Below are 25,958 nucleotides of genomic sequence, written 5' to 3' on the forward strand. Positions count from 1 at the left end.
ACTGTGTACACCATGCGAGCGAGCGAGTGCCCTCACGAGGTGTTGCGACGTGTACTACGACGTTGCCTCTAAATACACGAGGTGTGGAGAGTGTCGGAAAATTAAGCTTATAGTTCGTGTAATTTATCGTAGAATATCTTATTTTAAACATCAATTAAACAAGAATTTATCAAGCAGAAAAGCAAGTATACAATGTTCGTTAAATAGAAATGTACCAAAGAAATTTAATAAGCTTGTTTATGGCAGCCGATACCAAATAGTGGTTTTCCGTTTTGGCGACTTGTAGCGTCGCGTGTGAAGCGATCTTCGAGCGCGATGGAGTGTAAACAAAACAGGACCGCTAGGCCTCATATAGCCTAGCGTATATTAGCCTAGCTTGGTTATGATTAAAGGTAGGTGTATGCGGTGTATGGACGTCGCCAAATACAAAATAATGTACTACGGCACACACTGTTGATCTTCGAATTAATGGGTGGGCTTATACCCGAGTGCCTCATTTTTCATGAAAATTAGTCAAAAGTTGGGGGTGGGCTTATACCCGAGTATGGGCTTATACCCGCGTCAGTACGGTACTAAACCTCCTAAAATTGATTACCATACCCCATGGGTCATGCAAAGCACAATACAATAGTTTCAGACCTAATGTTTGATTTTTAAACCTAAGTACACAACATACTGATTTCTTTAAATGGGTGTGTCTTTGATTTTATAAATATTATTATATTTAAAAGTATAATTTTAGAATATATAATAGATTAACCCTTGAGATTATAAACGGTAATTTCATCAAGGTGCCCAATCAATAAATTATTACTCGCGTCGCTTCATTCATTAGACATGCCCTTCACACGTTATCTCATAAGTCTTTAAGCAATTCCGCACACGTTTTACTAATGTCCAGAAAATACATTGTATATTTGTACGTATCAATACGTGTAAACACTTGTACTTTAACACTAAGGACACCCTACAGTTAAGTGATTTTTTGTTTACAGTTATAAGCATTTTGAATGGTTAATGACTACCAAACTAATAAGACTTGGTCTACATATCTTGGTGATGAATCGCAAATACTCTTTATCATGAAAAAAAAAACATTTTGCGCATTTTAACCTTGAATCAGGTGAAAATTAGTTTGTGCCTTTTGGCCTTGGCATTGAAAGCTTGTATAATCACGTTTGATATTTATGCGATTAAAGTTGATATAAGCAGGTATGAACATCAAAGAGATTTTTCAGGTAAATTGAAGAGATAAAATTATTGGAATTGATCGTGCTGCATAATTCAGTTCACTATACTGTAAGTTATAATTGGCATTATGAATATTTAAAATTGAAAAGTTTATTAACAATATTGTTTGCACGTAATTAGATATTCTGTGAAAAAAGTTTATCTACCCTAGTATACACAAAAATATTGTGAGCCCTGTAGTACATAATAATTATGGACAAATCAACGATTTAAACACAATGAAAGCTCTCCTTGTGTCAAATCAAGTCAGAATAAGCATTCTGCATACGTTAAAAAATGTGCGCAATGCGTGAAAAACTACCGAAATTTTGTATTTACTACAGATATAGCACCTATAACAAGTTGAAAACTTATTAAACCGTAGGTTTAGTGTTCAAATTCATTTGTGTGCATCTTTGAGAATAGTAGAGGATTAATACCATGTGGTGTGCATACTGTATATGTGACTTCTCTGGAACTATGAAAGTGTACATTTAGTCATCATGACTTGTGCATGTGCCTTGATGCAACAGAAAATCTATAAATACACTATGATATGGCAATAAAATAATATCTTTGAAAGATTAGGTTAATCACTATAATATTTTCAAAACTATAAATTTAGATTTCAAGATAAGTTCAGGTTTATCTAAAGTCATAATAAGATTAGAGCAAGAAGTTATGATACACTAAAAAAATATTATTGAAAATAATAATTCAATTTGACATTGAGTTTGTGAGAAAATTGAACTTTAATATGCCAAAAGGGTTATAGTACAAACTGATTAAATTATGATATAATAACTAATTTTATTATTTATGATAAAGGCATCAATTTAAAATGTTAAATGTTATCTTTAATGAATACATTCAATTCAGTGTACAAGGTTTTTTTTTAATGAACTGATGTTCTACTTTGGAATTAATGAGAACAGTTTTCATTGGATAAATGAATTATATATTTTGTTATTTTTATTTCATGTATTTTTTAATTTTATGCATTTTTAGTAATTTTAAATATTATGTATTAAAAAAAGGTTTACCGAATTGAAATATGAAGAGAGATGAATACCAAATTTATTATCATTGGAAAAAAGAAAATTGAAAAATAAACAGTTGTGATATTTATCATGACCATTACTTCCTTTAGTGCTAGACAGAAGGATATTTACATTTGACAAGGATTGATTCATCTGTCATACTAAAAATGTAAAAATCAACTTTTCCAACCTTGGAGGAATAAAATGTAATCTGTTTTGTGAAACTATTAGAAGATATTTTTAAAAGTAGCAATCTTAAATGCATCATTACTAATATTGAAGATAAGATATTTTGTTATTGTCATAAACAAAAATATAGGCAAACGTGAAATTTGGTAGATAATACAAAGTACAATTAATGAAATTAATTTTGTAATTTTTAAAAGTTACAGTTTAAATAATTTTTATACTTTCAGATAGTCTTTTATGGATAGTAAAGTAACATAAACATGATTTGGAGTTTTTCTTTTATTTTAAAATATGTTTTCAGAGCAATCCATGATTTTGCTTATCACCTGTCAGACACATTAGATAATTTTAAGTCTGTGGTCCCTGCAGACTAATCTACCCCTAAGATCTATTGAAGGAAGGAAGCAAACACCAATTAAAAACATCTTCAAGGTTCAAAATCTCCTAAAATTATTCCCCATATGCCTGTCGATCTCGTAGCCAAAAAACCGAGATGTTTATTTAATTGGTACATTTGTAGCAGTGCCGTATTTATCTAGATAAACAGAACAGTTAACATTACTGCACTGTAATCCTAAGGTTGAACATGGTTAATCCCTATGAATGCAAGAATGTAAATCAGGGATTAGTAATTAGTATATCTTTAATATCCTAATGAAAAAATAATCCTACATAAATGCACAGACTTTCATCACAGATAAATATCCCTGCAAGGTTCCGATTTAAGTTTGTCATGAGAATGTTTACAAGCCAGTGAGTGAAAGTATTAGAAGGTTTACCATGCTTTTATGCTTGTCCCCATTTTACTTAAAAAATATTAGTACTACTGGGAGAATCACGTTTTAGGAGAAATGTTCATTAGTGTACCACACATTGTTTGAAAACTTTGTAGCTATTAAATTTACTTAATATTTCTCCATGCTTGTATGGAAATTATGTTAGAATTTTAAACTCACAATTGTTTTAACTTATACATTTTCCCTTTCTTTGTATCTTTATCATAAAACTAAAATTGTTTTTAAATGTTAAGTGAAACTTCAGTTTCCAGAAACATCTTGGGACCAGGCAAAAAATAAAATTTTTTGGTGAATCGGTTTTTTAAACAAATTAAGTTTATTCTATACAGTATCATAATGATAACAAATTGATTTCAGTTTGTCTATTCATCATCTGAATTTGTTGTACTTATAATCATTTTGTAAATGTTATTATTTATTTATTATATCTTTCAGCTGTCATGCTTCGACCTTCTGCAAAACGCACGATTGTGGCTGTCGGGTAAAGTGCCCTTTCCAGGTGGCGCTTTAAAGTTATCTTTCTATCGTATTTTATTCTTAGCTCTCGGTACATTTCTGCTACTCGCTGTAAGACTAAAAATTATGGGATCGACGCTTCCTGTATTCACAAAGTAAGTTTGGCTCCTGATTGTTATCTGTGCTAAAATGGTATTTAAACGGTTTTTCAGATGGTTACTGGTTTTTAAAATTCAATGTATATCACCGGGCGTTTATAATTTCTTCTGTGCCTGTAAATGACATAACTATACATTTTCAAACTAATTATACTTATGTAACATACACTAAGATATTAACCAAGATGTCTTAATGAGAAACATTGTGGGAAGGAATATTTTCTTAGGTTTGTTAAAAATAAATTAATTTCCATAGCGACAAACCTAAATTACTGTAAATCAATTTAATTATAGATGAAATATTTCTATGTTTAAAGTGATTAATATCCTCGTTCAATCCCAATTTTAACCTAGTCTGAAGAATCAATAAATATACGTTTACAAACACGCACTCATTTCATAACGCAATTATGATTGTCATGCTATTATGAAGATAAATCTGGCTGCGTAAGCCAATAAACGAAGGTGTGCTCATTGATGCAGGAATCTCAGGAGATTGAGGACATATAATCTCATTTTCTCACCTGGTACAGTGGTTGAATGTTTTTGTTGTCGTTTAATTCCTTTTAGCATCTTGATACAGGATGATTCAGAAAAAGTAGAACCCTTCCTATTCAAGGGACACCCGTATTAAACAACACCTTTCCAATGAAACGAATCAGGGACAATATATATTTTTTAAATAACACTAAAACACACCCCTGATAAAGGAACATCCCTATTACAGTAAGGAGAAACTTTGTGGGGTCTTTATGTCCACCATTCACGCTTACCATCATATTGGTGGTGCTTGCCTTCCAATCCCAAGGTCCAAGGTTCAATCCTGACCTAGTGCAGGGTTGTAAACTCACGACTCTTTCAATACAACTCCACTCCCTAAGCCTCAAATGAGACTTAGTTTATAAGCACGATAATTTTTAAAATAGTTTATCAATCCTGTAATTGGCAAATTTGTGCTCGCTGTTGGATGCAAATGAAATAAAAATAAAGTATGCCAAACCTCACTACACAAATACAAAATAAAAAATGTTAATAAAACCAACATGATATTGTGTAAAAAGTTAAATTGTCTGAGGCAATGAACAAAATGTGTCAGCATATATTGATTGCTTATGGATTTTAATTTCCCTAAAAGCTATGAAAAGATTCATGAACATCTGCAATCATCGTTGCCCTAAATATCACGATGATGATCCGCAACACCCATTTATATTATCCGTCTCCGTTATGTGAAATTGTGTCTCCAAATTTATTGTCTCCGTATCCAAAGGTACTTTCACTTTTTTTATGGGGAATATATAAAATCCGTTCATTACTCAAATTGTAAAAGCTTTTAATGTGGCTTGACAACGGTTAATCTATCAGTGTGAAAACACAATCCATCCCGCAAAAAATGTGAGATGTTAATATCTCGTCTGATGTAATATTTTGTCTAGCCATTTTGAATTCTTCACATAATTATCAATCTCTAAAATATTATGGAATAGTTCTATGGTAACTTTTAAAGTGATACAGTAAGGATGGTGACTTCACATGTTCTACAACTGTTCCTCAGTTTAAAGGGATTTGGATAAATTAACTTACTTTTGACAGTTTTGACAAGACTATTGAGAATCTTCACCATTCACATTAAAGGAAACACTTAAACGTTAAAGATTATCCTATATAATATCACTTAGAAATGATTAAATATACTGAACTATAATGATTTATGAATACAGCAACATAATCTGTTTGAATTAGATTCTGAAATAACATTGTAATTGTAGTTCTTTTTTCTTGGTAGTTTTGACAACCCAGCATCACAAGCTCAATTTCCAGCCAGACATCTCACCTACTGGTATTTGCTTCCAATCAACGCTTGGCTTCTACTCTGCCCATCTAAGCTGTGTTGTGATTGGACAATGGGTACCATTCCTCTCGTCGAGAGTGTGTATGATCCTCGTAACCTAGCAACTGTTCTCTTCATCTTGGTCTTGGGAAGTTTGGTACTGTATGCAGTTTTCAACAGTAATCACCTCTCAAGACAAGTTATTATGGTAAACTGAAATTGTATTTATTTTTTATCCTCTCACAATTAACATTTTTGTTACACAGCCAATCAGAGAGTCCACAGATAAAATACTTTTGATATTCTCATTACCTCATTTTTCATGGGATGGGATGGGATGTTAAACTGTCGATCCTGTCTACTTAATTGCAAATGTGCAAGAAAAGAACATACATAGATTCATTGGATTCACAGATGCACATAGGCATGTTTTTATATACTTGTGGCCAAAAACAAATTGTTATTCTCTATTATCTATTCAATATGTTAGTCTCGAAATTAAAATATAGAAAGCATATTGCTTTATTAGTTTTTTGGAAACTAGGTTGTTTCATTCTAATTAATTGCTAATATTAATAGTTAACATTTCTATAAATCAACTTTCGTAAAAAAAATATTAATATTTCCGTTTGCAATTTCCTGAGGACATAATAATAGTTTGACCTACAGGTCGCCAGATTTTAATCAATCTGAAGATGTCAAGCTCGTCAAAAGTTTGCATAAGATATAAGCGAAAATCAATTTGGAGAGATTTTAATTTAAAGATCAGAAGAGGCAGTATAGTCTCTTTAGCTATTGACATTTTGAGTGATTTGTTTACTGATATCCCAAGCCTAGGGTCTCTACACGTAGTGTTGAACTTCTTCCCCGGCTTATCTTTTTAACTTTAAATGCTAATTAAACATACACTAGATTCTATTTTAAATTAGTAATCATCAACTTCTATATATACAGGTATAATATTTTTAAAAGAAAACAAGAATTTTGATATATTGTTTTATGGTATATAACGATGTTATATAGAGAATATAGCATCAAATAATTGTGAAATATATTACTACATGACATAACTTGGCAAGAAATTAGGGAGTAGGATAACAATGGAATTGTCTGAATTTAATCTAAATAATAATAGGATTTCAGCATGTCAGGATTATACTTGTTCATAAATATAATATAAAATATTAGATACATCATTTATTGTAAACTTGCAGTGTAAGTTTTCGTGTAAAAGTTGTCTATTTTTTTGCTAGATGATTTCACACATAGTTCTACATTTCATACAAAATCAAACTTTATTTGATAGTTCATTTTAATTGCATCTGCAATATCCGACACAGTTTTCTTCAAATTGTTCTAGTTTTCGTAAGTGAATTTAATGAACTTTCGTCTTGGAAATCTCAATTAAATTATAGATTACATGACAGATAATTACATTTGGAAATTACATATAAAATTGTTAACATTGAATTGGCAAAATGTTATTATGTAATCAAAAGATAGAAGACATTGTAACATAAATTTGATTTTTCTAGTCTTTACAAACTCATTTACAGAAACAAATTGAAATCTGCTTCAAGCAGAGAATGAAATTTGAAATTACATAATTAAAGTTATTCAAAGTCATAGCACGATAAATAGATTTAAGTAAAGCATGCAATTTGTCAAGTTCTTCACAAATGAAGTTTGTTGGACCGTATTGTAGAATTTGTACACTACGATTTCATGACTACATGGATATAAATTGAAAATAGGCCTGATACAAAAATATAAAAGTTCTTATGGTCCTTCACATTGTCACATCCCAGTATACCATTTGAGAATAAGTCAGGCCACTATAAAAGAGGGATGTTGAAACTCCATGAAATTTGTTGGACCGTATTGTAGAATTTGTACACTACGATTTCATGACTACCTGGATAAACTGAAAATAGGCCTGATACAAAAATAGAAAAGTTCTTATGGTCCTTCACATTGTCACATCCCAGTGTACCATTTAAGAATAAGTCAGGCCACTATAAAAGAGGGATATTGAAACTCCATCTGAAGGGCAATGGCTATTGTCAGTTTATCCATGTATGTGGCACACAGTACTGTTGGTTTGTGTAATTTTAAGTGGAAGAACATCGAGTAGAAATGGTTAGATATCACCTTCAAGATTCCAGAGTTCGGAATTTCCATATATTCGTAAAGGTCTCAAATTCTTACTATTTAAAATAAATTTAGGTCTATCAATATAATATGGCCTAGGGGTAGTCTAAATGCAAGTGAAAATGTTTTAATCTCAACGATTGTAAACAATGTCTTAGTTAAGTCGAAGATGCTCTCCAGGTGGAATGCCATCCTGAGATGAGCAGTAGTAATTAGTCTTGTTTATTTTATTTTATTTATATGTAATTTTTACTTTCTATGGACCAGAGATTCCAAAATAAAAGATTGAATGAATGAATGAGAAAAGCAGACTTCTCTGAAAACCAGTAAATATGGTTTTGGGATTTGTTGATGGCAGTCAATATCTTTGTCACACATAGCACATCCAAGATTCATAGCTATATGCAAAAGAGTTACCAAAATTCCATGTCTTCGGTGAAGATTGGATGGATTATATAGTATCAAACAGACACATATAAGCATTAAGTTACGGATATCAAGAATCAAAGAATTTATGTAAAACTTATTCTAAACCGATGGAATTTAACACTATTTTATCCATTTAACATTATATCAATCCTACATTAGAATTTTATTTGGTTTAGTTTTGAAATGTTATCCGTTTAGTGTTCTAACCATCCTTTATCTTACTTAAATTGCTTTCATAATCAACGAAAAAGCAGAACAAGAAATATATTAGATCCTGTTATTGCTGAACTAAAGATAATAACAGTAAATATATTACAAGAAATTTAATATATCGTTGTTTCTTCTGAGAGCATTTTAATTTACAACCTGACTTTGTTCACGACAATTACGCACATTTTGACCAATTAAGACCATAGGAGAAATTAAGTATCGTGTTAGATTGTACAATGAATGATACAGTAAACTAGTACTATCTCTTGTTCAAATACTTAAGCACGTATAACCTCTAATTCGCTACATTCAATTCCCAACTCTAATTCCTGTTTTTTAATTCCCTTATAATAATTCCCATAAGTTTTACTAATGAAAGCTTTCTCCATAAAGTATGTTGGAATCCGGCAAAGTGGGACAATTTTAATGCATAAAGAGAACGCATTTCTTTTCGATGGTTTTGAAGATGATATTTAATGCACATAGAAGAATACGTTTAATGAACATTAAATAATGAAAGTCATTTCAGAGATCCATTTACATGTGAGATAATTTCTTCATTAAGCTATTATATGGATAGCAAGCCCTCAGGAATAATCCATTTTATTCTGTCTTGTAATCTTAAAGACATCTAGCAAAGATCTTTATATCCCCTTGATTCTGCTCGTATTTGTTCAGCAATGCAGATTAGGCGTTCAAAGGCCAGTGCATGTGTTCAACTATGTTTGTGTGAATTGCCTACATCGACATATTTAGAAGGTCACAAGTCAGTACAGTATTTTGCATAACCGCTGAGATGTTTCTCAACATATGCATTTCAATATTTAGATCGTAATGTAATTTGAAATTTCAAGCACTGTTGTTACTTTCAAAATCTGTCCACAACCAAAAGAAATAAATAAAACGAAAAAACTTAGCGTATTAAATGAGTGGGTGAAAGTCCTTTGGGTTTATCTGAATAAAAATTATGAATATATGAAGAATTAAAATTTTTGAATATTTTTCATCATAATACTAACACTAGATTTTAATTCATCACTTTGACGAATAAAGGAGTTTTACCTAAAATCACAAAGGTACAAAATGGCATAACATTTATATCTAGACCTGTTTCTCCAAGTTTGTAATATAACTCTAAAATAAAGTCATTACTTCTATTTCCTTTTATATTTATATTATATATATCTTTATGCGACATTCGCGGTCAGTGCCTTCTTGCCTGCTACGAGGTCGTCATCAATCTAACGTTACCTTTGATTTAACCATCTTCATCTTCACAAAATCCTTCCATCCGTTTATCAGTACAATCCACAAATCTTGAGTTAGTTGAGCTAGTTGATTTAACACTTCGTAATTCTGCTTTCAGTTCCATGTAAATTTAAATGCATGAAGTATCTTTATACACATCTGATTTAATTTCAGTTTGCAAAGTTGAAATTTTTACCATCTATGAAATAAACATGTTTACAAATTTAAAGATGAATTTATAAGATAAAAAAAATCAAATGAAGGAATTTTTAGTTGGTTCTTTAAAAATTTTTAGTTTAATGATACAATTTAAATTTATGTTTTGTATTTTTGCATCAGCATAGGATACTTCTATGAGAGAACCTGTTAAGTCTGTTTAATTAACACATTTTTGCACAATTACCGTCCGTGTAAACAACCAATATTAACACAAAGAATTGATGATGACAAACACAATTTTTTTTAATAATACTTCTCCATAAAGTATTACTATTTTTGATTTAATAATATATTGTTATAAATGATAATGTAGAATATTTTTTTTTTCTATATTAGACGTAATCGTAACCCATTTTTGTCACTATATTGACATTTACTCGTCATCCTTAAGGATTATTGAATAATGTATACATTTCATGTTCAGCGTTGACAACTCCTTTGTGAATGTTACAGTATCTTCGGGGATATTTCATTTTTAAAATGGAAAATTTATATTATAATATAGAAGCCTTTTAACCAGATATCCATTCATGATTGACATATCTACATTGTCCTCAGTGATATAAAATGTAGTAGAAAAATTTAGATACAATTTTATAACAATGTACTTTTAACTACAGTTTGAGATGATTAATGATACTTATATAACTCACAAGACATGAGTATAAAATAATATTATTTATAACATTTTTTTATATAAGCAAACATTTATTAATTTTTTACAACTTTAAAGGGCATTGTTCAAGAAGTAATCTCAAATTTATATAATTTGTAAAATAAAAATGTATTTGGTATTCATTATTTTTTTCTTGTTTTTATGACAACTGGCAAACTTTAATTTCAAAATCGAGTTTTTTACTGCACCAGAAGGCATCGTTAAAAATACAAAGTGTAAATCTATCTGAATTGGGCTTTAAAACATATAATATAATACAACATTGCTACACAATTTTAATTCAAAAAGAAATAAAAACAAATTACTTTTTATGCTTATTATTCACACAAAAAGAGTTGATAATTAACATTTTTTTTTACTATAAATAATGTAAAAATATGTCATCCTGTTACTGTTTTTTTCTCTCTTTCTCTCTCTCGATTACTGTTGTATTCCCCACACCCAACTCTTTTATTCGTAATTGACACTACTTACTCAGATATTAGCCACTTTGATGGAACAGTAGCTGATCAACTTTGGGCCAATTTGTGGTATATGTAGCCATTGATCAGTTTATTTTGAATTATGAATTATATACTTGTTCCTGAATTTTATGATTGTTTTGTACCTTTTCTAATTTCTTAAGTTTATTATTTCCTTTTGGTTAGACTTCCTTTCTTTTTTTACCCTATTCCCTTCATTTCATCATGTTCCTAATACTACATTATATATTAGTTTGTGTTCAATCATGTATCTTTTATCGCCTTCTTGCCGATTCTATTACCTTCTCAAATCCCCCCCGTATATCTTTACATCTTCCCTTCAGACGCGATTCTTCTATTCATTCCTCTTAAATATTTAAACTTTACTTGAAGAATAATAACGACACAACTTTAATGAAGATGGATTCTAGCCCGGCTTGCAAAGATCAATTTTGACTTCAAGCTAATATAGACAAGATAATTCATATAGCTAAAGATCATAATTTTCCCATGAATCTTGATGATTTACCACAATCTGTTTCTGGCAGGATCTGGCCTAAGGAAATGATGTGTATATTCTTGATTTAATAGTAAAATATTTTATTCCCAATTCAATAAGGATAAAACACTTTTTAAATGTTTATATTAGTTGTAGTAAGCTTATTTTATTTTATTTCATTTGGCATGCTGGCTTGAGAATCGCAAAAGCAGGAACATACTGCCAGATATGCGGCTCTCTGGCTTAATGTCATTGAAGATTTTGTGGTTGTAGCAGGATTTTTGTTTGGGTCTCTCAACAAAAGGGATGTCCTAAATAAGGGTTCTAATGTAAATTATTTTTATTCACTTGAATTGTTTTTAATGCACTTCAGGAATGTGAATTTATACTTGAAATAGTTTACTTGTTCATGTATTTACATAAATTCTAATTATGTAATAGATGTGGTGCTATTTTTTACATACGATTAATGAGCATATCCATCAATGTGTAGGGAATATTTTGACAACTAGCACAAAAATTCACAGTAGGACATATCAATCAATCATCCTCCTATATTTTGAAAGTTACTGTAGAAGGTGTAACATCACCAAACCGCTTAACAGGTATTGGAACACCTGCAAAGTACTGTATATCCTTTTTAATCATACCAAAAGCGTTCCTTTTACAATTTATTGTTTATTCACGAAATCTAATATAGCATGATGTGTCCTTTCATTTGTAGTTAATAATCTTAATTATCATCTTCAATTGAAATTTTTTTTTTAAATTGAGACTGTATTTTGATTGAGATGGAGGCCATACGCATTGAGAAGATAAAAAAAAGGAGAACAAATTGAAGATGGACGATAATGGTACTATTAAAAGAAAATCAATCTTAAAGTGCATTTGGCTTCGATTCAAATCAGACTGCGATGTTTAACCAAAATTGCGTTAGTATAATGAAAATGTAATGAGAAATTACAATGCCTTTTAAAATGGAGTGGTTTTTTTTTCATGTTGAAATTTCATCACCTAATTTAAAGACCTACTTTCAACAATTCCATGGCAACGATTAAACACAGTTTCTCAAGCCACACAGCAATTTAAATCAAAGTCCCATAGGAATAAAAACATTAGAATACAAGTAATCGATACAATAGTCATTCAACATATCTTCCAAGAAACTAAAAAGCTTTCGATAAAGTAATAATTGTATATATTTGATGTCAGTGAAATAAAGGCTCTGCACTAGGTTGTAAATGCCTGATTGTAGCTCATGTTCCTATTACACTGTGATAATTTCATTGCAAGTGCTATAAAGATTAACAATTTTGGAAATAGACACCACCATATCATATTATAAAGTATACCTAATTTGCATAAATCACACATGCACGTGTTTGATCAATAAAGCAATGTTTCATACATTAAATATCTCTGGAAATTTTATTGTTATTGTAATGGCAAAGTAGTAACTGATTTTTTGTTTTTTTTCCAACTTTAAATTTTGCCAAAAATACTAAATCCATTTAAGATTACTTGAGAAAATAATAATATGCTACTGTTGCAACTTGGTTGCTTGAATGTAGTATTTATCATCCAGTAAAAGCACAGTTTTCTTCAAAGAGATGATCAAAATGCAAACATTCATCATCTATTATGCTATTGCATATGCTAACTAAACTCTTTCATTGGTAAAACATTGGTCTGTCATTCTCTTTTTGATCAGTGATTTTTTTAAAGTTCTTTGTTTATGTTCCTTATCCAGGTTAGCTATTGGTCTACCAACTGGTCTTTTAACTTCCGTGCTAATTCGGCTCGAACGTCCATCGGAAGCCATAGCATAAACTTATTTTCTCTTCCTTATCAGATTTGTCTTTTTGGTTTTTTCGTTTTTTGTTTTTTTATTTATTTATTTTTTTTTTTTTACCATATTTAATGAGGGTGATCCATCCAGCAATTGCTGATCATTAGGGACCCTCAGAGGTTCACAAGACAAACATATACACAAGATGCTCTACATAAACAAAAGTCTTATTACAGGTCTTTGGGAGTGGAGTTGTAATTTTGTCCTTAGAAAATATTCTGACATCTGACAGGCTTGAACCCAGGATCCTTGGAGTGGTAGCCAAGCATCATAACCACCAAGCCACAACTCCACAACTCGTTCTACTACCGAGTTCTATATTTCTGATTGTGTATTTTGAAATTCTTCCTTGTAGTTTCCTATGCAAACGTTGATTTAAATACAAACATTTTGTTTGCAATATTATAGTTCAAAGTCCTAAATCAAAAATTTATATTGCATAACATATAATTGATGTATGTTATTGATTCCACAAGGAAAACATGATTAATGTTGATTTTGAACATGTCAGCTATCGCAGGCTGCAGTCCAGTTATGATTTGCGATAATGACCATTAGACTTTTAACAAAATGCTTTAGTGGTATGATTTGTCAAAAATTATTTCAAAACACATTATTTATAAATAAGTTAATTATATTATTTCTTTTTCAAGTAATTTGGTTAAACTATATGGAAATTAATTAATGATTTCTTAAAAATGAGAAACCTGTGAGACTAAAAAAAATCCCTTCACCACCAGAAATTCGAACCGGAAATCCTCTGATTGATATGCAAACATTCTACCATTAGACCAATAGTGTTTTCATGATATGGGTCAAAGTTGATTGAATAGCTACTCTCTTTATTTAATAATGTCTGTTTGGTACAGAGGAACAACACTAGTTATCAATTTATATGCATGCGCAACAGAAATAAAATTGATACGCCCTTAACTTAAAGTATAAAGCCTTATACGAAACATACGTAATGAATGATACCTTATGTACTATTATTGATAAAAGAAATACATATTATTGTAATTGGATAATTATATCACATATAAATTGAAAACTTTTATACTGTTTTTAATCACCATTTTTCCTTTTGCCTACAGTGCCTGTCATTTCTTGTACTTCCCTTCATTCCCGCCAGTAACCTGTTCTTTCCTGTGGGATTCGTAGTAGCTGAACGCATCCTGTATATGCCCAGTATGGGATTTTGTATGCTTGTTGCTCTTGCATTCCAACTCGTTAATGAAAAATTGTAAGTGTCTTTTCACAAACAACTTTGGTAGTTTTATGTCTTAGAAACTGATAATTGTAATGATATGTTGCTTTGTATTCTTTCAAGAAAGACTTTTCTTTTCTTGCTATTTTCTTTTGTGAAAGCTCTGAGTAAATGAAGCAGACTTATTCTGACTCTCCAGTTCTGCTAATCTCAGATATGATAATCACAATTAAAAGATTATAAATTATTTCAGAAAAATAAGATTTTTTTTTTGGAGAGACACTGTTAATCTGGGAAGTTGTATGGATTATATTTATTAGATATGTATCAATAAGGAAGTAAAGACAGATTAAAAGATTTAGTTGTTACTATTATACAGTAATCATTAAGGTGTGGTAGTATACCATGGTACTGTAAAAGCAATTTAGCAAATAATCTAAGGAAAGATATGGAAACAATACAGAAAGTAAAATAATTATCAATGTCTTCAACAGAGAAAAACACATACTAAATTGTGCTGGTACAAAATGAATGCAATTAAATGGCTCCATCAAATTTGATTATATCATTCAATATGTTTCTTGTCATTTATTTTAAAACCAAACTGTTGTTTCAGAAAATATATAAATTCTTGATCTCATGTTTCGTATTGGATTTAGATACTTAACAATACCCCTTCAGATGTTCTGGCCTTTTCAACTGTATCTCATCCAAACAACAGTTTCTTAATTTCCTTCTGTTTGTTGCCTTTAGGCATTTTTTTGTTATGATATCTATTAATACAGAAGCCAATGACTGCAACATTGCGACAACGAAACGACATTTATTTGTCCTCACGGAAATTACACCATAGTGCAATGATCTCAACATTCACACATATTTAATATTGCAAGATTATTGTAGCTTAAGTGTACTCATAAATAAAATGCAATAATCAATAAATAATGGAGTTTGTTGTGATCTAATGTTAATTATTTACCATTCTTCTACAGACATTAATAGATACTTGCTGAAATAGTGCATGGTTGTTAATTGTGACAATGTGCAATCGCTTTAAGCAATTATGTTCAGCTTCATTCAGTGTGATTGCACAAATATGATAATAGTATATAGTTTCAATTATGAACTACATTAAACATTTTCCATTAATTTCTTACCCACTTTTATTGCCCAATATTTATGCTATCTTGTGTAACCTGCAGTAGGGATAGATTCAATATGTAGTTGTTTAACATACAAAATATTTCAACTCTTTAAAAGGTAAATTAAAGGTATTTATATTTGTCCTCAAGCTTAAAACTGGAAACTGAGGAAATTCGGATTAGGCCCTCCACGGACCCATGGCAGCCAGCAGTGCAGCGCCTACTAGATTAGCACACCGGGAGACGATCCCCTACTATTTATTTGGTTTAGAATATTAATATATAGTGGAAATTTAGCTTCCAATATTGAGATTACTTCAGTAAATGTTTTTACATCTTATCTCGCGCCACAAGACTATGCAGCTGTCATGTCAAAAAGTTATTCAGCGCATGCTCAGACAAACATGTGCAGAAAAACTGTTGGCTTCATGGCTGAAAATGAAACGTCACATATAGTTTTATTCGTAAACTCAATTTATAATGATCTTCCCATTAAATATTTTTTTATTTATTTACAGTGGTGCTAAACGACATGTTTTTGCTGTGATTTCATTACTTCTGATAGCATATGGATCAAAAACGTTTATGAGAAATTATGACTGGTAGGTATAGGGGGTTTTCTAATTGCTAACAAAAGTAATGTTGCAGAACCGTTCAGATTGGTATTCATATTGGAGAATTTGTAGGCAGATTGAATCTATCGCAGGAGAAGATTTGTGTATGTGCAATGTCGATAATCAGTCTTGCTTTTTATGTTAGAATTTAATTAGAAATTTCTTTTGAAGATGAAACATATTTCTCCACAGTTCTATTGAGTATAATACTATAGTTAATAGTTTATTTAAAGATTATAAATGAAAACACTACAGAACCCCTCCTTTGGGACACCTTTTCGAAGGAAACACTTTCCTAGAGATAAATGAGGAGAAATATATGTTTTAACACGTTATGGCCAACTCTATTCAGGGGACATCTCAATTAAGGGAACTCTTAGAGGTTACTGCCCACCGAGTCCATAGACTTGTTTTTGGTGGGTCCACTGGGCTTTACTCTGGGAGGTGATCTAGTCTTAATTCGAAAAGTGTACTATATTCTTTAACTAGCATTTAACACCAAGGATAGCTCAAGTTTTGTAGACTTATTTTCGGTGGGGTCCACTGGGCACATAACCTTTCATAATAGTTTACTATTTCAACTTTCCATTCTTATTTTTTTATTAGTTTATTAGTTCTACTAGTTCACTGCTCTAAAGAATTTCTTCGCTTATCATTCCTGGTGATAGATGTCACAGACAATGTTCAATTTTGATTTAATATATGACATTTTTTAGCCAGCATGAGATGGACTGCCATAAGATCGGATTAACCGATTTGATCTCGAAACATCATTTTTATGGCAGATATAGTTGCAATGTAGAGCCTTTGAGTGGTCTAAGGATGTAAGTAATGGGACAACGCGGTGATATCATTCAGTAGTCCCGTTTGTATTGCTAGCATGTAATGACGGATTAAGCTGATTGCAAGCCATTGTTAAGCTATTTTAAACTTGACTGAACAACCATCACAATTTTGTCTAAATGTATCTTATTATTTGCTCTTCATATTAGTATCAATTTAAAAAATTAAAATGGTACCTATTAAAATAATATCAGCTTATAATAAGAGTAAAGTGCAACTATTGCATTATTTTACATTACTTATCATTACCTCATCTTTATATGGTATCTTTTATATCTTACTGAAAGCCAAAATAAGAATTTCTTATATAGTAAAACAAAGGTAACTCCAAATAATTAGACAGAACACATATTTGACATTTCAATCGTTTTATTATGATAAAATTCTGATCTGATCTTTTTTTTTCATACAAATAATTTCATAAAATTATTTACAAAAGCGTTCTCTTTATACTTTACTTTAAAGATGCCAACTTTTATATATATAATATTCATACATCAAATATTTATTTGATAATATAATTCCTATAAACAGATTATAGTCTAAATAGCCACAATCACAATCGCCCAGTGACTGTCATGGGACAACTCGCAATTCCATCAATTATAATCAGGAATTTAATTGACTTGTAATAACAACCACTCTATTGGTAAATGACAGATCTACAAATTATTGTCATAAATCACCACTAACTAGATTAGTATTGGTATTCTATATTGATTTCTATCAATGGAACTTGGTTATACCAAATAAAACGTTGGCAATCAAAGAAGATAGTGTTTTAGATAAAGAATGTTGCGGACAAATTTGATGTTGTTTTTCTTATTTTTCATTATAGTATCTGACACAATTTTGTGACCTCTTAGCTTTGATTAAAAGAAAATAGAACACAACCAAATATACTGTACCATAGCATTTCAATAACACTTTAGTGTTTATTTCATTTCATTTATTTATTTGACAAACAAAGAAGTAGCAACAATGTAAAACAAAACAAAAAATTAATAACTTTTAGCAGCTTTTATATCATATATATACAATATGTATTATATCATATATATACAATATGTAGATGTCAATTGATATCAGAATCATGTTTTTTTTATGAGCACACAATGGTCTTGGTTTGTATTGTCTGGAACCATCAGAGTCACACTTTAACAATGATATCAATATGACTGAATGTATTTCTAATTTCAATTATTCTTCTATAATCTACTATACATTTATGTGTTAAATGCACGCACACGTTTGAATTCCAGTTACACGCGTGTACGTGTTGTCCATGGCTCACCTTGAATAGCATTTCAATGAACTCACAACATAATACAACGATGGAGTCATCTTTCTAACATCGTATCGTTTAGTGCGAAATCTCACTTAGATATGCTGAACATGTAACATGAAACTTTCACGAAAGATGGGCTGAGCATGTGCTCGTTGACTTGAGGGTAGTTTATCCGTGTGAATCATGTTTAAAAATAAATGGATGATGCCTGCTAATAGGATGATAATGGACATTTTTTACATACATAAAAAAATTAATCAATTGTTATGATAGTATATATTGCATCAATCTTTTAATTTTTGTCTCTCAAAAAATGTAAATGTGTAAACAAAATGAAATGTCTTAAACAAGATTTTCCATTATCTTTTTAATTTTCTCTCAGCCCTTCTATCTTTTCTTCCCTAGTTTTTCTGTTGGGGTTAGAATAGGATACATCCTTGAAAGACTTTACCGATTGGCTACATACACATAGAGATGTTCGGCTGCCGGTATAAGTGCTAGCTTGATGGTTCTCTTCTTCTACGTTCGTTACTTTTCCTTTCCTCCTTGTTGATGTTATACCTATTATTTGCGTTTAACAATTTAATTGAGACAATAAACATGAGACAAGCTTGTTACATAACCCGAGAAAGAAGTCACTTTCCATCATTCATAAATTGTTTATACTTCAGTTTATGACACATTACTGATATCTAAGTATAGATTTACTGTACATAGGCTGTGTTTCTGCAATAACAATTCACTAATTAGGACAAGTAATTGTTTTGTTCTAATAGCTATACTAATACGTGTATGGTTTATTATTTTCTGGTTAAATTAGGTTAATTATGCAATTACGAGGCAGGTGTTTCTGTAAGGAACACATAGGTTTAATTTTACTAGGTAATTAACTTATGCTTAATGGTTATGTTTTTCTGTTGTTGATGATGAACATTTATGCTCCTTTCAAGATCCAATTCAAAACTACAACTTCGACTTTTAACCTTTACTTTATTCTATCCTTTACCCTTCTCCATATTCTCATATGACCAAACCACAGTAATTTGCTTTTCTAGATATACTGTACCACTTGATAATGATACCTCTTTTTTCCTGATCTATCCAATTGCCTCTATGTTATTCAAATTCAAAGTATGAGAATGATATACAAAAGTAATATACATTTAAAAAGATCATGTAATAGAAAATTCATTGCACATGTGCTGTTATCATACCGTATTGTTTTTTTTTTTACCCTCTGAAATCTGGAAAAGTAAGATGAGTATATTTCTAGTGTCACTAAAAATAATTCTATCTTGTTATATAAAATATTTATTCTGGGATTTTCATACATATCAAGTTTTCTTTAACAAGTTATTCATTTATTACTCGATGAAAATGGCAACATTAATATAATGAATATAAAATTTACAAAGGATCAAACTATATTTATGTTATTTATATTTGTGCAAACAATGTTTTATCTTTAATCAATGATATCTATCTTTTAAAACACAATAGATATTAAGTAACAAGAGTATTCAATTCAAATAAAAGCTTATTGGAAAATATCAAATTGTTCTCTTTCTAACCATTTAGTCACTTAAGTATTGTATAATTTGTTAATAAATGCAATACAATACTCGCAATAATTATAAAAATGATATCTCTTAAGAAAACCTTGGACTTAAGATATCATCATTTCAAATTTTTAATGAACATACAAAAAAACAAATTATAAATATCATTTACTTTTAAAAGCCTTTTACTGTAATAAGCTATAAAATATATGTTGTTTTTCGTTCTATTATCAAAGTACTTTGACGTTATATACAAATATAACTTTACAGTTAAAAATACTTCTACAATAAGAAGAAAGTGACGTGACGAAAGTTGTCAGAAACCCGATCGTTTCTTGAAATATTAGAACTTACCGACCTTCATTCAGAAATAGAATCTCTTTTTAAGTAGAAGTATGTTTTACAACAAAAGCAATCTTATAAAACTGTGGACATGATCGATAATTCCGAGTGTGATACGTTCTTTCTTTAAAACATCAATTTATCGGTCATGTACACCAAGTTCAGCAAGGATTTTGCTACTTTAGTTCAGATGCAATAAAACTGATTCCTAGATTTTACCGTTTTTGTGTTTTTCTGATTATACTGTTCTTCAAGTAATCCCAAGCTTTTCTATGACTTCTTATGACTAATACAGAAAAACAGGCTTTGTTTTTCATATTCTTTAAATAATATATTTTCTCATAATATTGTTTTAAAAAAGTTAATAAATAAGTTTTAACTGTCCAAAATTGTAAAGTTCTTTGCTCCAGTTATGGATAAAAGTGTATTTAGTAGTAGTAGAATTTACCACAGTGCTTCAGGTCAGATGGCTTCGGACAAGTGATTCTTTTTACCATTTCCTCATTTTTTTTGGGCGGGGTGGGAGGGGGTTTCATCTTTCTACTTCCAAAGATACATTTAATAAAGTCTCCAAATGTTTGCAATATTTCAAATAATTTGGGTATTGAAATTGATGCATAATTTCTGTGTTAACATTTTCAAACTTTCTTAACTGAATTAAAATATGTTTGTAAACATTGTTTATAAAAAGCTTCTGTACAGTTTGTTCACTTATTTATACTAAAGGCAAAGACATAAAAATATATATAATGTACATAAATCATACTGAAAGTGGGAATCAACATTAAAAAGAGCATTCAAATAAAACTGTTATAATATATCAATGATAAATGTAGCTGATAATTTGACATACAAGGCTAGCATTGTAATTAAACAAACCTGATGTTACCTGCGGTGTCTTTGAACTCATTAAACGAGAGTCATTATATTCTTAAATGACTTTTGTAGGTGTTGAACCAGCTACCTTCAAAATGTAACACATGGCCTCTGGTGAACTCTCAGCCTTTCAAACATACACGCTAAAGCCTTTGATAATTTTTAGTCCGACATAAATTAAAAGATATTTTGAATGAAGAAACTCGACTAGGATTAAGGTATCATGTAGTCTTTTTCTTCCCCGTCTTTGCAACTCTTTCAGAAACTGTAAAAGAGGATTACTTGAAATCCCAAGTTAAGTCATCAGAATCATTAATATCAAGTATGATGCTATTGTATAGTGCCAGCAATCAAGATTTAGTTCATGGGTTCACTTCATATGAGTCACATTTCGTTTGAAGTAAAATAATTGTTTTCTATTTTAAATTGTATCAAAAGAAAATGATTATAACATGTATAATGTCCACACTAATGCTTATGATGTATCTGTTCTTGATATGCCCATTTAGGTTACTCAGTTTTGTAGTGGTAAAGTAACCAAGAACTCTCCTACCTGGACACTGCTAAATTATCATCTTCTTTTGACTGCTCACCACAGACCATCACAGTGCTATGAATTTAGTTATCCCAGGCTCATCTTCCTATATTTTTGTTTTTTCTTCAATACATATAGTTTAGATTACTATCTTTATATTTTGTTAATATCTTTAGCAAGCCTATTAGAAATAGGCTCACATGAAAGCATGAAAACAGACCAATGCCACAACCTTGATATTGGCAAAAAAAATTGACTTCCATTAACAAGTATTTTTAATCATTCTGCTCTCATATAAATAATAAAAATATGTTCATAGATCTAATGGAAACGGTTAGAATTAAACAGTAAAATATTATTTGTTGCTTTTTAGCAATGCACTTACATAATGGAATGCTAAACAACTAGAGAAACACAATTCTGGCTTTGTCATTGTTAGACATAGAAGAAGTGCTTCTATTCACTAATTCCTTGTGGAAGCCCTTGTGTATGAAATACATTTATACGTTTGACAAATGTTATACTGTTATTGCTGGCATTGTTGTTTGTTTGGTCAATTTTCTGGTCTTGCTAAATAACCACCATCAATATTTATATTGCCATATGTTTTCTATGTTTTTCCACAATGTTGAATACTGCAGGATATAACAAGTCTTATACTTACACTTATCTATATTTATTATTATTACAAAAACAAACAAAAATAGTAATTTTGCCTTAGTTAGTAATAACGAATCTATACAATAAGGTAAAGTTAGGTTTACATAATTGTTGTACATATAGCCCCGTCATTCCCAAATTATGTTGCTTCTCTTTATTGGTTTTTTTATAATAAAATTCCTTATGTTATGTACATTTTCATTTTGTCAATAACTTGTTTTCTTAGAATTACCATTAAATCAAACGTTAACCTTTTTATGGGTTCTTCAAATTTCATTATACTCATAAAGTAATTTTTTGTTATTTTCTTAGAACTGAAAAATGTGGTTTTATTGCTCTTATTACTAAACTTTATTGCAGATTTTTTTTAAGGAAATTCATTTTTGCATACTGTAAATTCAAAAAGTTATAGAAAATAAGATTAATGTATAGATATTAATTGTCTTTTTTTTAAATTTGTAAGTAAAATTTGTATTATATTACGTACTTTATATTCTGATCTAAAGGCAAATTACTGAAAAAAAATGGCAATGTTGTTGAAATAAGCAAAATGCTTTATATTATCTTTTTTTTAAATATTTATTAATGCTATTTTCAATAAAACTATCACTGCATAACAAATATATACTTTGTGTAAGATTCATTTGATGGAAACTTTAAAATTAATTCGAAGATGTGAACGCCACAGGTAAAATGTTCTATTTAGTTCCACCACCATATTCTAATTAACCAAGTATCACCGCTGTTTTTACGTCAACTTGTTTGCCGCCAGGTCTTTCACGTCAAGTACATAATTAAGATTTGTTAAGTATCATTTGGATTGGATCAAGTGATGAAGAAAATCTCTTTTAAAACAAAGGTACCGTAAAGATGCTTATCCATACGTGCTGTCGGTAAATTTGGTAAATTCGGATATAGAGACGCAGCTGTAGTAATTAGGATAATATATTATAAGCCTGTTACGTTTAAAATAGTTGACAGTTGGTTCATTGAGCAGTGTGAATTGCAGTTTAGATTTAAATTTGAATTTCAGAATGCGAGCAAGAATAACAAAAATGCACTTTTCACCTGTTGTGTTTTCTTTTACTTTTCAGCTGTAGTTGTAAATTCATTAATAGTATTGTGTTAATTGATGATTGTTATTAATCGTGTAGTTTAGATTAGTATTGTTATTTATATTCTACTTTCTGTACTAAGATAATACTATCGATCATTTTTTCACCTGTTCATGTCGTTGGCATTTTATCTAGCAAAGCCATTCTTAAACATTTTCTAGACTTCTGTAGTAACACATCAACAATTCTCAATTTTTCTATAGAAAATAAAAGATGATTTTGTAAGTAAGGTAAAACGATTCCTCTGCAGCTCTGAGCTCCCAACTCTTTAACATGAAAGAGGAAAAAATTGTGGAGAATATTTTTGGAGAAGCAAATTATATGTATATTTTCACATTACAGTAAAGATTCAGCAGCTGATTCAATTAATTATTACTGATTTATATTAGTGCACATTGGTCATTTACAAAGATTATTTAAAAGTATTGATATTATCTGGTTTTGTTAATTTTTCTCAAAGCATTTTGTTTGAAGAAACTTTCATAGTTAAAACTTATATAGCTTGTACTATGTTTAAAAAACAGTTCAATTTCAGTTTCATAAAATGTTTCTCTTGACATAATTACAGATAATTTAAACTTCATTTACTCTTGTATTAATTTATTTGAAACATAGTTTTCCAAAATAGATTGCCAATTTAAACTCAATTTAAGCAACAAATTTGTCTTCTCAATTTGTGCCATTTGTAAGCTGGTAAATTTGATAAAGTTAAACTCTCATTTTATAATAACCTACTGATTTGTTAATTTGTTTTGCTAAATATCTAGATTAAGTTTGGTTCATATTAATCACATGAGGCAGGGAGGTATAAAAATATTTTTATATTGCATGAGGCAAGGTATTTGAATAAATCTACTGTTATACGAATTGAAGAATTAGAAAGCAAGATATTCCTGATACTTTAAAATGCAGATATTCATTTTTAAGATTGTTGTTATTTTCACCCAATATAACATAATAAAAAATAAAACGTGCTTTCAAGGTTATTAATGCTTTTGGCTGTTGACCAAACTATCTCATAATTGTACCAAAATCAATTTTAACACGATAGTAAATCCTATATATACTTTTGGTTTTGATAACTCCTCCACTCCACATTATGGCACATATCACAAGTATAAAAGACAGGAAGACTTCCATACATTGTTTTTGAAAATTTAAAAAATTTGAAGTTAAATTATTTTTATTTATTGTGTAGAAATAGAAATGAGAATACAGTATACTTTAGCAATAATAATTATAATTGTACAATAGCAATATGTCACAATATAAACAAAAAGAATATATTGTAATAATTATAATTAATTATTCAAATTGCTTAGGCTTAAGTTTTAATTTCCATTTCTTAGAGAATTGTCAGTGAAGGAATTTTCAATTTCTGTTTGTATATAAACATACTATTTTATTTTTATTTTATTTCATACTTTGTTTCTAAAATTTAAGATCACAAAACTGAATATCCATACACAAGTACAGTATTTGTGATTTTTTTTAGCATTTACAACACAGAATCCTACAGATATTCATTAAGTCGTCATAGTGATCAAATTTAAATAAACATTTCTTTACATTTACCTATATGAATAAATCACCCACTGGTAAACCTGTCGACAGGTGTTTTTATACCGATGAAAAGCTACACTTTACAGTGATATATTACTTGCCATTTCTACAATTAGCGGGATTAGTATATACTGCGGGCGGCAGAACCTAGGATTCATACTCTTCTATCTTCTATCATTGAAAGAATTAGCTGATTTTGTTATTCTCTCCTTCTCACCTTTTCGGGAAGAGAGGTCATTTATTTGATTTTGTTAGAACATGTCTAGACTAACTAAGTTTTAATATTTTTCTTTTTTTTTAAAATATAAATAACATTATCAACTAATCAATTTTTTGTCACTCCGTTAACACCTGTGCCTTTTTGTAAATTCTTCACATCACCATATCTATTTTTATTGTTACCTGCATAGCAAAAACAATTAAAGGTTTGCAGAAATTGCATCATTGTATAAAAACATTTATGATTATATTTTTATAATTGTGTTGTCAGCTTAATTGAAACACAGATATAGTCTAAATGATAGGATGTCTAGCAGTTGAGCTTGGGTATAAAATTGAACCAGCTTTTTCCACTTTCTCACATTTTCTCATTTCTCTATTATTTCAGCATTATTATTATTTAGTGCCACTGGTTTATATATATATTTAACAACACAGTATATAAAATTTGATGATAAATAAATGACACATATCCAAAAAAAAAGTAAATTGCTAATAATTTCAGGAGTGTCAAATTAAACTCTTCAATTTAAGATAAACATTTGTCATGTC

At 29.8% G+C, this 25,958-nt stretch overlaps 1 protein-coding gene across 1 annotated transcript in view; it reads left to right on the forward strand.

Moving 5' to 3' along the window:
- LOC140040274 (protein O-mannosyl-transferase TMTC3-like) overlaps positions 1-25,958 on the forward strand; it is an 88,405-nt gene that overhangs the window by 39,186 nt on the left and 23,261 nt on the right. The window contains exons 6-9 of the mRNA XM_072086074.1: positions 3,692-3,867; positions 5,657-5,909; positions 14,538-14,686; positions 16,311-16,394. Coding sequence (XP_071942175.1) covers positions 3,692-3,867; positions 5,657-5,909; positions 14,538-14,686; positions 16,311-16,394 — 662 coding nt within the window. The remainder of the gene's footprint in view (positions 1-3,691; positions 3,868-5,656; positions 5,910-14,537; positions 14,687-16,310; positions 16,395-25,958) is intronic.

The sequence above is a fragment of the Antedon mediterranea genome, chromosome 2, assembly GCF_964355755.1.
Source record: "Antedon mediterranea chromosome 2, ecAntMedi1.1, whole genome shotgun sequence".
In the NCBI taxonomy this organism is placed as follows: domain Eukaryota; kingdom Metazoa; phylum Echinodermata; class Crinoidea; order Comatulida; family Antedonidae; genus Antedon; species Antedon mediterranea.